A 13562-nucleotide genomic window follows, 5' to 3' on the forward strand; every position below is an offset into this window, starting at 1 on the left:
GTACTAGCATAACCCATTCTCTAGGGTTCTGAGCAGAACGTGGCGCCGCCTTTCCAGATCTAGCGAGGTTCTCGTCGTGGTATAGTTTGGCAGAGGCTCAAACTGGGTCTACCTGGTGACGGAGTAGATCTTGGAGGCTGCGAAGTCAGCTTGAGCGTAGCATGGTGGTGGAGTCTCCTTCCAGTTACCATATGTTTTAGCACCAGCGGAGCTTTTCGTCAAGGGTCGTAGACATCACAGGGTACCAGATCTCGTGCGAGAGTTGTAGAGGTTGAGGCAATTGGGATCATCGTCTAGCCGTCTGATCGACATTTAAAGCTCGCAATTGATGGTGGAGGTCGCGACGCAAGGGGGTTGATAGGTCGCTAGTGGTTTTTTATTAGAGCTCTGATGCAGTGGCAGATAGGCTGGCCGCCGGATGGCCTAACGGCGGCGGAGGCAGTGTGGCAACAGTGGCCGGAGGATTCTGCCCTATTAACTTGAATTTGGCTTGGGCTTTTGGGCCTGGGCTACACCTTAGGCTGATGTGGTAGAAAAGCCTTCATGTTAGGCAAGATTTCAGCTGGGCTTAGGCCTACGGGCTCAGGTCGAGGCAAGTTGGGCTCTAATGTATTAGGGTATTGAGCCTATGTGAGTTTGGATAAATTTCTATGAGTTTTCTATTACGTTTCTAGTTTTTGGCTTATATCACAATTGCGTGATTGGCAAGTGGGTGCTAGTTGAATGATTTCTTTACGTAGGAGGCAAGGTGTTTTCATTCTTGTATAAGCTCGCTTAATTGTGAGCGTCCCAGTGATCTTTAATGGATTGTTTTAGCTTAGGTAGGTTATTTCAAATTTTCTTTCTGGATTTCTTATGTAAGTTCTGGTAGATTACAACCTATTTGCTGTTGATCTTATGATATCAACTTCCTTTTCAAAAAAAAAAAAAAACAAACTATAAACAATGAAAGAAATTGGTATTAATTTAGAAGTTATGAATAAGAGAAACAAAAAGAAGCAATGAGCACATATAGGAGGTGGACTTTAATTTCTCTACAATATTCTCAACAAATCGTACATGTTATAATAATTATTACCGGGCATATCTGTGCTTGCCAATTCAATATGACAGTAGAGCCAAATTAATTATGCCCTACATAGACGAGATGAATAGCTCGATTTTTTATTTTTCCTTTGCCGATGAAATGATGGTACATTGTTAAAAACAAACGAAGTGATCAGGTTCTGACCAAGTTCTTTTGGCATTCATCAAAATTTTAATCTTTTGGTTGTTGCATTCGGGAGTGTATTCCATGCACCGTCAGTGCATGAGTACTTGTAATATGAATGGATGTAATTTTTTTGATATTAAAATATATAAAGGAATGGATTAGATGAGTGACTGTTATTTTTTTAGAGATTAAAATAACCTACAGTGCACTTGCACTGTCGGTGCATACAATCCTCTCCAATTGCATCCTATCACACAAATTAACAGTATATACCCATAAAAACAAAACTGTAAGTCGATGTCGGTAAGCAGGGCCTAATTCTAGATTAACATTTAGCTAGCTCCTTTGATTCACAGTGAAATATCTCTATCTTCATATCAATATATATAGACATTGTATTGACTATTGAGTATAGTTCATTTCCCACAAGGGCTGGATTGGTTATTAAAATGAATCCATTCAATAAATTCTGAACTATCTACCCCGGCTTTTGCATTAACTAGTTGCCAAGGTTCAAACTAATGCAACATGTATGCATATATATGGAAAAATATAGTACTGTTGATGAGGACTTTGCTTAGCATGTAATAACTAACAAAATAGACTAAACATGATTAATTCCTTTTACAGAAGTCAAAGGAGGACATCCCTATGTTGAGGAGGAATGATTATTATCTACTGGTCGATGCATTGAGCTATAGCAAGTAAGAATATATTCACTTTCCTAAAACCGACCCTCTTTACGACGCTATGGCAATTAATTTGGTCAACTATGTTGTGGAGTGAAAACCGTGAAGCACATTGTCCCAAAGAAAAAAAAAAAGAATGATGAAAAACAGTTCCAAATTCTTATCACTGTTTGTTGAGAATTTTACCAGATGGGATGTTGTTATCTCGTTCTCAATTAATACAACAGAAGGAAGGCATCAATCCCTCCAAGTACTGGGATATATCTTGGTGGGACTTGAAGAAGATTATATGAAGATCTTGTATAAGACAGAGTATATATTGAGAACAGTTTGTGCATTTCTCTTTCTTATAATTGGTGCCTGCATGGTTAGTTGGTGCGCGCAGCTTAGGGTTTGTTGACAGTGAGAAAGCTAGCCCTGCCTGTTGTTGGTGTGCTACGTATATACGTAACTCGTTGAGAACGATACCGCAGCATGGCCGGCCGGCCTAGCTAGCCACTACATACACAAGTCGTACATACAAACCGAGCTATTATGTAGCTTACACACACAGAATTAAGATAAGAAAATGTAGCAAAAAGGAGAAGAAGAGGAAGAAGTAATTAATCTCGATCGATCTGTACAACATGCAGCTGGGCTTATTTCCAGATTTCATTTTTCGATCTTCGTTACTCGTTAGCTTTGAACAAATTAAGGTTTCAGAATGCAACCACAATGACACAAGCTAGGTTAAGAACAAAGACAATTAACATGGATCGGATCGATCTGAGTAATTAAGTCGGTGGTGTGTGAATTGTGATGCAGTGGCCAAAAAGAGATCGAAAAGAAAAAGGAAGAAGAAAAAGAAGAGAGATGGAGGTCCTAATCTACCTTTTACAGTCTTTACTGTACATGCAACTCACCACACTAAGTCCAAATTTTTTTTTTTTTTCCTTTGTAATTTTCATTGGGAATTAAAAACTTTGCTCAACGGGGAGAGGACTGGAGGAGGGGTCAAGTCCAACTTCCAAGGCAAAGGTCTATGCATGCATACAAAAGCAAAAGCAGCCAAGAAAAAATAAAAGGAAAGGAAAAAAAAAGTTGCATGAGAAATGATTTTGCAATCGATTGCTTTATGATTGAATGAAAGAAAGAGAGAGAGAGAGAGAGAGAGAGAGAAAAGGTATTGCAGCAATTCCAACATGCACCTTTCTTTTTGACAATAAAGAAAAGAAAGAAAAAGGTAGGTCTACCTAGACTAGAAGCTTGCTTAGTAGCTAGGCTGGTGGCTAGTAGGCCTAAAGCTTTGAATGAAAATGAATGAGTCTTCTCTTCTCTTCTCTCCTCCTGTCTTGCTTTATGGTGAAAATGGAATGGGGTGTTTGCTTTGCCTTTGAATTAACTCTGTCTCTGTTTGGGATTTGAGTTTGTTTTGACTTTTGTGTTTCTCTTTCTTCTTCCTCATGCTATCACCCCGATCGAGGCAGCCACTGCCCGAGAGACCACACACACCCAGAGCCACTCAGGCTCAAGCTCAAGCTCAGACTCAGAAGAAAACCACCGCCCCGTCCTCCACGAGCCTGAGCCGAGCCGGTTGGTCCTCCTAGCTTAGCTAGGCTGTCTCAGAAATCATAACACCATCATAATTCAATGATTTCAAAAATATATATTTCCGTGGAGAGAGAGAGAGAGAGAGAGAGAGAGAGTTATGAGAGAGGCACAAACTGGACTGGGATGTCACTCAGCTTTCACATCGCATAGAATACCGAGAAAGATGTTGACGTTCCTAGGCATGTATGGCTTTCACCTTATAATAATAATAATAATAATAATAATAATAATAATAATAATACAGATACAGACATGAATCAACACTCCAAATGGCTTCACTTGAAAACACGAAGTCGAGGAATGGTGAGGAGACTGGAACAAGGCCTCAACAAGCTAGCAATGGCTATGGCGGGTAGGGGTGACTGGAGAGGGGGAGAGGAAGAGGCAGAGGCAGAGGCAGAGGCAGAGGCAGAGGGAGGTAACTGAGCATGAAGCCAGCCAGGGTTAAAGAGTGACCTACCTACTCGTTAATTCAATATCAAGTTAGGCTGCTTTCTTATCATCCTTATCCTTCTGTGGGTTTCTTCCAACTGACACCATGAATGAATGAATACAATTAATTTCCTTCCTTTCTTCATCGTAATTAATATTAATTCCATTCTCTCTTTTAATTTCTTCTTGTCACGTAATTATGTCCTCAGTCTATTAGAACAGGTTTCGTAGTAACGTGGATTCACTGCCACCAGCCACCTGCATCCATCACTTTGCCAGGGCTAGAGACCATCGCATATGTTTTTATCATAACTGAAACTCAGAAATAATTAATTGCATCATGCTTAAAATTATTGGACCATACATGTTTGATTTTCAAAAGATATATGTATAATTTGGATTGGACAAACGTGCATTTGATTCCACTTTAGCTAGCTAGAGTTAAATTTACAAGACGAAGTATTGTCTAATCAAATTATGAACAGGAGACAGGAAGCAAAGGAAACGAGATGAAGGACCAGATTAAGGTTATAAGAATATTACTTGAATTAAATATGAATAATACGGGGGTTCGGGTGGATTAGACGTGATTTGTGGACATGCAAACTTTGAGTAAAATAAAAACGTTTGTTCAAAGAGTGTTTTGTATTATTTGAAGTGTGCAACTCCAATAGGCGAGAGCTATATTGGAGCCAGAGCTATAATTTAGTCCCAAAAATATTATTCTTAATTCATGAATAAATGAACAATCTCAAGTAAGGTAGGGCTAAATTTTAGCTCTTTCAAGCTTTTTATGATTTTACATTATATTTTTCAATTTTATGATATTATTTTGTTATAATAATATTTTTGTTTAGACTCAAATTAATTATTGAGACAAGAGACAAGAGCCACTGTCTGCAGCTATATATGTTTAATTAAGCTTAATTGATGTTCGTTTTCTATGGGTCCTACAAGAGCCAAAGAGCTACCTTTAGAACTATTTTCAGCTCTCCCCACCCCTCTTTGGACGTGGTCCCATTTATACCTCGATCTTTAGACATTTTGTTGTTGGATTCATAATTTTAAAAAAAATGACTAGGGATCTTATTTTGGCCCTCTTATTGAAGATGGCCTAAGTAAGCACAATTCGTCCTAAAATTTTTCTCTATAACTCGATCTAAATACATGCCAACTATCATTTTCTTAATATGCAAAAATTGTTAGAGGTTTTAAATTTGAATTCTCATTTTCGATTTTTGAGGATAGAGAAAATAAATAAATTAATAAATGTTATGGTATATGTGGTACCGAGCGTATTAATATTCAGAGCATGGTATAGAAGTGTGATGCATACGCTACATTAATTGCCACCCGTGGGACATGGGGGGACATGAATGGCACAGTATAATCTCATCTTCATGATGACCTTATTATTGGGGACTGCTACTCGTCTACTCCAGTATTCCTACTACTGCTTTCTAGTTTCTGTTATACAAAATCGCAAACTAGTTTGTCTGCTCTTTTCGTGGGACTGCATCTATATTCTATATATAACCCGATAGGAACTATTTAAATAGGGACCTGGACCGGACTAGAGACATCTGTAATGGACCAGCTAGCTTCGTAATTAAACTCCATATACCGATGTCTAGCACTGGGCCAAGACCCACTGGACCTGACAACGCCATGTGAACCTTCTTAGTAGGACTAGTGATCCATCTCTCGCCTAACCGTCAAGCATCTACTCATGAAAGTTTTGAATGGCAAGTATAATTCATGCCACTTACTATTATCCTTCTTCTTGTTAATTTCAGTCTTAAGGCTGAGATTTAAAGAAAGATAGGAATATTATGTAAGGAGTGAGACAGAATTTTATTCACGTCAAATGATAAAATAAAGAAAGGGAAATTGGTCCACGAAGAAAAACTAAAAGGTATCACCAATAATCCAATATATGCAATACATTTTTGAAGCAGATGACTTAACTACCCTAAAGAGAAACTTACGGAGAAAGAATCATCTAATCGATTGGCCATACGAACAAGCCATTTTATTCACTGAGGATTAATCTAATGTGGGCTGGTCGAAAACAAACGACCATTACACGCTTCTTTATAGTTAAACACGCATACTTAAAACATATTGATATAAAGCATGGATTTGTTTATTGATTTATCCAATAAATCACTCAAACTTTTTAATCATTAATAGGTCATTCAACAATCTCTCAACGGCTTCATCATCATGCCCCCGTCCTTTGGTCTGCAGTTTGATAGAGTGCAGAGATATGATCAATCATTTGAACAAAGATAGATTACCAATTCTCATTCATGTGGACTTCTTTTTAATTTATATCAAAGACCTATGTATTCTTAGTCCTCCATTCGCAAGGTACATCTGTAGTTATCGATCTTCATTCCCTCGACAAGACTTCTTTTCAGTCTGAATTCTCTCAATAAGATTTGGTACTTACAGGAACCAATTCAAGCATCCATATGTGTAAATGCATTATACACATGTACTAGTGCAGTCTTTAAAGTAAAAGTAGATCAGTATAAACAGGTACGTACCTTGAGTGAGGGCACAATTGCCTTAGCCTCCTCCACAGTTTCAGGGCAAAGATTCCCGATCACAGCCAGCTGCAGACATGCATATATAGAATTATACAAAATAATATTACTAGCTAGACAATGAGAATAATTAAAAATAGTGTAACTTATTGTTCTGAGTGATTTACCTCAAATTCAGCCAACTGGTATCTACTGAGGACCCTGAATGGTACTTAGTTAAGGATTGATTATATACAAACAATGAATCAAAGCTTTTTCCAAGAATAGCTTGAAGTTGCCCACAATAAGTACTATAAAGAGGTATACTCAAAGGAAAGAGTATCTTCTTCTAAAGATCTCACCAAATCCGTCCATGTATTAACCAATTTTACAGGAGGTGGTATATCTGATCAAATTCTTTACACTATTCAATTACAAGGAAGGATGGAAGGATACTCTCGAACTTGCTTTACAGAGCCTTGATTCGTGAACCGACTGAAGCACTTGACATACTGCAGCGATTTCTCGAACACTCTGCACACAAAAACAACATAATTTGAAATGATTAAGCTCATTTCTTGCCAATTGAGAATTGTTTTTTATGTGATATTGATGATAAGAGTGCATATATAAATGAAATACAGCTTACTGGGGAAGTGGAGTTGAATCGCCAGACATTTGCTTCATCTGATCATATCTATGCTCAAGAAGAATGGCTACCTCACTATTCATCAGACATTTTGCCTTCAGAAAATCTGAAAATAAACCACAATTAACCTGAATGTCATTATTAACCGCTCATTGATTGAGTAGCAATTTCATTTTCTAATGAAATCAAATGACGTACATTTCCAAATCAATTTGGTAGGAAAATCAAATAACGCTGGCTAGGTCATGAAACTTGCATGGTTGTCATAGAACACATAATATATTGTAATGTCAATATCACATCTTAGGGTTGAGAGTTATACTGTCTCACATATGTAGGTTTTTATCTTTAGTGCAAAATTGATTGTTTTATGGATTTGCCTTTCTGATACACAACATTGTGCGCAGGTCCCTTTTTAAAGCGGTGTACGATCACATCAACCAAATTGCAATTCTGGAATACAATTTAGATATTTAATAACTTTGAGAGAGGAAAAACGAGAGAGAATATATAGACTAGATACCCTCTCCGATTTTGAGCTCTGAAGCGTCTTCATCTTCTCCTCTGAGCATTGTTGAGAATTGAATTGAGAGAACTAAGGAGGAGGATTTGTTTCCTGCGTTTCTTGGACGTAGATCCCTGATTAGTACTGCATAAGATTTGAACAATTCTATTACCGACCTGTAAGTCTAGGGCCACTGAAGAACCCAAAACATAGTTGGGTTGTAAAGGCCTACTTTAGCCCAATACGCTTTTTGAGCAAATCATTCTAGCCCCTTTTTTTTTTTTTCCTTAAACATGTTCCGTTAATATTCCGTCAATTTGAACAAATTCTAAATATTTTATCAATATTAGTTAAGAAACATAAAAATATGACTATAAATAACGTTTTACATGGTTTGCAATGGTATTAGGGCACTCGTGATTGAAACATGTGAAACCTTGTTACTAGTATTTTTTTACCATAAGCTCACCAACCCTGGAGCATGATTTTTAGAACGTGTTCCTCTTGACATAACAACAAAATCTTGAATGAATTATTTTTATGAATTTTATTGTTTTCTTACTATAAAAATTTGTAGAAAAGTTTTATATCGTGAATTTTGAGTTCCGTCAGTTCGAAAAATATTTAGAAATCATTATGAATGTAAAAATATTCTAGTGAGAAAATAAAAACATGCGATTTTGGCCAAAAATAACAATTGTGTGCATATAGTCCCACTGTTTTAGCCATGATTATAGTCTTGGACCTTTTTTTTTTGTCCTTTTTCTTTTTGAGTTTATGTTAGTTTCCACGAGTTTTTATTTAATATTATAAATCATTACTTAGAGACTAAGTAATATTTTAAAATTAGAGCCTTAAGATAACACAAATTGTTAAGATGATGTAATGTAAATTAAGTAAAGAATAAAGTATCCATACATCAAGGTTTTTTTTTTCGATAAAATGACATCCAAAGGGTGAAAACATACAACTGGGACATGAAACAAAGAAGCTAAAGTACAAATAAAGCCACTGACAAACAAGGAGAAAGCCCAATGTTAGCAAAGCGAGCAAAGGGCAAAAAATTCATACACCAAGTGGACGGTAGAATTTTCGTTTTCTTACACCCTTAGAATGGTGTTACTCTCTGGGAGAGGATCCTCTCATGAGTTAGAAAACTAGCCAAGCTTCCTAACCTTTTCACCATAAACTGCCACGTGTCCAAAAATAATCCAACGGCTCCTATTTTATATTATACTTATTTCATCTTTTGCAGCTTAATCCAATGGTTGTAACAAGACCAAAACATTCTCCTTCTCTCACTGCCTGCTCTCTCTCTCTTCTTCTTCTTCTTCGTCTTAATCAACTGCAGTCCTCCACCTCCCTTCCGTTGAACCTATCTCTTTCTTCATGATCATTCTGATTTTTTTTTTCTTCCTTGCTTTCTTCAATTTCATACGGAACCAAAATAAAAACAATCCTTCAATTCTCAGGAACTTGGGTAACTGAGATTGAACCTCAGTAAAATCTCAAGCTTGGTTAAAATCGGTGCCTAGGTCTTACCCGAATCTCATTTTGATTTGATTTGTTTATGTTTCTGATAAAAGAAACCAATTTATGGGCAAAATCTGAGATTGAACCTCAAGTCCTCATCAAAATCAAATCAAGTCAAAACTTTGGTAAAACTACAATCCTTCAGTTTAATCCATTGAACCTCAGCAAAATCAATTCTAAATGAAAATTGAATCTCAGATTTCACCCTTGGCATTAACTCTTTTCTCTTATTTACCCAAGTACCCAGACCAAATAAAGGTTGTATTTTCAATTGAATATCAACCGGAATCTCTAAGAAATAGAAGATGAAAATTGAATATTTTGAAGTTTTTCTTTCGAGACTTGAGTTTTTCAAAGAAAAAGCAAATGGCTGTGAATGGGAATTCAAAGCCAATTGTTTAGCAAATTCGAGAACTGGGTTTTTCAAATAAAAAGCAAGTTTCTGTTTATGTTTCAATTAAATATCTACTTTGTTTTTTATTTGATTCTCCAAGTTGCTATGAATGGGAATTCGAAGCCGGAGCAGGTGCAACAACATGGAGTTTGATGAGGCTTCAGGGCATAGCAAATATGAGAGAGAGAGAGAGAGAGAGAGAGAGAGGAGATAAGGTATGGTCATGAATAGGCAGGAGCCATTAGATCTGTTTCTGGACACGTGGTGGAATAAGATGAAAAGACCTTCAGCTAGTTTTCTAGCTCAGGAGAGGATCCTCTTCCCATTGAGCACTAGAACCCTTTAGTATTAATGAACGGACCAACTGACCAAAAACAAAGACCTAGTTAAAGTATAAGTGTAATAGTATATTAAATACTCTCAGAATAGTAAGCATGTATGTTTAATTAATATTATATAGGGAGAATTCCACAAATGGTCACTCAAGTTTCAAATATATCACGTTGGTCATTCAACTATTACACTGTCAATCACTTTAGTCACTTTGTTAATTTTTTTCATTAAAAAAAGGGAAAAAAATACAAACAGTATCCAACCTAAGGCCGACTCCGAATTTATATACCCAAGTTTCTGAAACTATCACAATAGCACATGGAATTCCCAACCCGACCCAATATTCATACACGCCGTCCATAACAGAGTTAATTCTTGTGTTAGGTGCCATGGGTTAAGGGATATTTTGGTCACTTCATTCACTCAGACTTTTTTTAATATTTTTTTTCCTTCTCTCAATTTTTTTCTCCTTCTGGTGATTTCACCAGGAGAGCTTTTGGGTCCTTATGCTCAGCTCTCTTTGCGCCTGCTTCTCTCTTTGACCACCTTGGTCACACCTACATCACCCAACTCTCAAACCTTGAGCACCACTGCCATCAATTGGAGGAAAATCTTCCTCCATGCCACCACCCATATCCATGTAAGGAGCAGCGTCTCCCTGATATATCTTGGCAATGATGGAATTGCAATTTCTTTCAAGCTCATTCACCTTGTCATCATACTCTTCAGCTTGAGCGAGTTGATTGCCGTCTAGCCATTGGATAGCCTAATCGATTTCATCTTCAATCTTCTTCTGGTCTTCTGCGTTGAGCATGGAAGCAATCTTCTCATCTTTAATGATGTTCCTCACTTGAATCTATACCTTTGGAATCAAGACCTTCTGGTGTTTGCAATTGGGGTCGGAATCGGCACCTCCCAAGCCTTACGACTTTGTTTTATGTTTGTGTTTCTTGTTGTTTGGGTTTGGCTTTTGGCCATTCTTTTTATGTGTTTAGATTAAGGTTTGTTTGTTTGATTGCTTCTGTATTTCCTACCTAGTTGCTGGGTTTTGTTGTACCTTTGTTGTACTATATTTTGAATTAATGCAAGTTCTTGGTTTTGCTTGATAGCATGTTTATGGGTTTGTTGGATTTGAATGGAGACACGTGGATTTGAATGGAGAGAGAGAGAGAGAGAGAGAGAGATAACAATACCTTTTTTTTTTTTAATTTCTCTCTTCATTAATTATTAATATTATTAATTTATTAATGCTAATTTTAAAAACTTAACCACTTGGTCGGATTTACCCCTAAAAATACGCCACCTGGCATGTGGCTTAACGCCGTTATGGACGGCAGGTATGAATATTGGGTCGGGCAAGGTATTTGGAGTACCATTGTGATAGTTTCATAAACTTGGGTATAGAAATTCGGAGTCGGCCATAAGTTGGGTACTGTTTGTATTTTTTTTCCTTAAAAAAAATACTCCTTGCGTGACAAAAGTGATTGACAGTGTAATAGTTGAGTGACCAAAGTGATATATTTGCGTGGTGACCCGAGAAGGGGGTCCCACAGCGCCGCGACTCCGAGCCAATGAGGAACCGACATGTCACGAAGGACATCCCCATAACTCATCAACCCAAAATCGCAAGGCCTTTTGGGTTCAGACTGTTGGTTTACAAAACACTTTCTTGGACAAGTCGTTCTAGCAACCAAACAACACATTTTCAAAAGCGGAATTTGAAATGGGCTATGAGTTTTGGGCTTGCAATCGGAGCCCAATTTGGAAAATAAAACAAATCACTAAGTAACTGCAAGCATGGGAGACGCGCCCTAGGGTTATGGGTCTCCCGGAATTTTTGTGAACGAGTAGGAAATAAATAAATAAACAAATTAGTGAGAAAGTAAATAAACAAGTTACTTCAAAATCCGATAAAGGACCAAAACCATTTCTTGATAAAGTCAAAGAGAAATGCGCCAAGCCGAGCCATGTGCCTCCTCTATATGCTCCCCGACCACATACTTGAAACCTGCACACTGTTGTGGGGGTGAGCTTTCGTCCTCGCATGCCCAGTAGGGGCCGACCCAACCCAACCATGCTAGGTTTGGAAATAATAATATACTTGAAAATATTTACTACATAATATTGTGCACGTTTATCGAAAATACTTTAAAAGAAGTAACCACAAACATTTATTTCTTTTATAAAGCATATGCAGTATGCTTCACACAATTTGGAGCTCCGAGATACTTACCTGCCGGCCAATCTAAAACAAATCGGTGACCGACCTAGTTCGTCATCCTTCGAGAACCGGCCAACTACTCTGTAGCCCTTATGACTACAAGTAGTGAAAGTGTCCATTTCCTGGCCCTGAGTCTCCTATGACTGGTTCACTGTCTGTACTCACTCTTCCTCGACAAACATAGGAGCACGGCCCCCCTCCGGAGGTTCACGGTTATCGACACCGTGGGATCCCTAGGAATCTACGCATCTAGGTCCCATTCACTTTCAAGTCACAAGTACATACATACAAGGGTACAGTATCTCAACATGCAAGTCTAGCCTCGGTTTTCGTAATTAGCAATTATTAGTTCTGAAAACACATGTATCACGAGGCATCGACTAATGAACAACCAAAAACGTACTTGCAGGCAGCTTAATATATGTATAAGCATATACACGCACAAGAAAACCACTAACAAGATAGGGACGGCTCACCCTACCTGGAATTGGAGGGCTCGCCCAACTCGGCTTCGTTTCCGACTTTCGATACTTCTTCCAATTTCATGGGCACACGCTTGAGTCCTTTATAATAAAAATCGAATCAATAAGTAACTTAACGTCATTATAACTCAACCAACCGAGCAACCAAAACATTTACTTAATTTCCTTAAAGTCCAACGGATTATCTTTGAACATAAAATTCTACTATCCATTCCCACACAATCCAAATGATATTGCATTTGAACCATATAGGATATGGTGATCATACTCCTTTCGGTAATATAGTTCGGATTAAATATTTGATGTCATTGTCTAGCATTCCTTTCTTAAGCAACAAATACACTTACCATTCCCAAATAATCCAAGTGAAAAGGCATTTGAATCACTTGAAATATGGTATCACATTTAACACTTTGACATTTCTTTAGTTAGCATCTCTACATTAAGCAATTAAATAACAGTTACCATTCCCGAATGATTTTATTCTCTTTGCTCATTCGGGATATGGTAATTCCCGTGTTCTTTAATTGTAATTCAATTTGTGAACCTTACTTGCTTAACTTCCTCATCATCAATTTTCCGTCAATATTTGCATTTACTCAAACTCCTTAACTTCCTTTAACAAATCGGTTTGCTTCTCAATTACCACCAAATTAATTTCCCTTTGTTTAACTTGTGGAATGACACTGCCAAAAATATTGATAACAGATCCATCTTCTTATTTGACAAAACCAACTATGTCTATACATACAACTGATAGGAGCATAATTATGCGATATTAATGAAGTTAATCTCTATACTTTCTTTGTTAGTTTAGTATATTTTCTAGTTATTTACGTTGTTTACTTGTTTTATAGGTATTTTGAGCAAAGAAGGAGAAAAGAAGTAAAAGAGGGATTGAAAGGCAAAATCGGCAAATCTGCCTGTGCAGATCAGTCAACTTCGACAGATCACTGAGACCAGCTCACAATGAACCAGATGTTGATCTTT

At 37.3% G+C, this 13562-nt stretch overlaps 1 protein-coding gene across 2 annotated transcripts; it reads right to left on the reverse strand.

Annotated features, from left to right (window-relative positions):
- Window positions 1-5809: 5809 nt before the first annotated feature.
- On the reverse strand, window positions 5810-7783 carry LOC112176320 (DNA-directed RNA polymerase II subunit 4). Of its 2 annotated transcripts, none has more exons than XM_040509968.1 (6): window positions 7628-7783; window positions 7105-7210; window positions 6912-6989; window positions 6644-6668; window positions 6477-6545; window positions 5810-6168 (listed from the first exon to the last, which is right to left on the reverse strand). In XM_040509968.1, exons 1-6 carry the CDS (start codon window positions 7674-7676, stop codon window positions 6091-6093), a joined length of 405 nt encoding a protein of 134 aa, XP_040365902.1. In that variant the 5' UTR covers window positions 7677-7783; the 3' UTR covers window positions 5810-6090. The 2 variants fall into 2 exon arrangements, with proteins under 2 accessions (XP_040365902.1, XP_024169942.1); XM_024314174.2 differs by having other exon boundaries at window positions 6644-6677.
- Window positions 7784-13562: the final 5779 nt, after the last annotated feature.

The sequence above is a fragment of the Rosa chinensis genome, chromosome 7 (assembly GCF_002994745.2).
Source record: "Rosa chinensis cultivar Old Blush chromosome 7, RchiOBHm-V2, whole genome shotgun sequence".
Classification (NCBI taxonomy): domain Eukaryota; kingdom Viridiplantae; phylum Streptophyta; class Magnoliopsida; order Rosales; family Rosaceae; genus Rosa; species Rosa chinensis.

Coding starts and splice junctions, on each gene's coding strand:
- LOC112176320 (XM_024314174.2), bottom strand. CDS start 7,676: ATGCTCAGAGGAGAAGATGAAGACGCTTCAGAGCTCAAAATCGGAGAG. Junction 6,990..7,104: donor GATTCAACTCCACTTCCCCA/GTAAGCTGTATT, acceptor TTTTGTGTGCAG/AGTGTTCGAGAAATCGCTGC. Junction 6,546..6,643: donor ACCAGTTGGCTGAATTTGAG/GTAAATCACTCA, acceptor GCATGTCTGCAG/CTGGCTGTGATCGGGAATCT.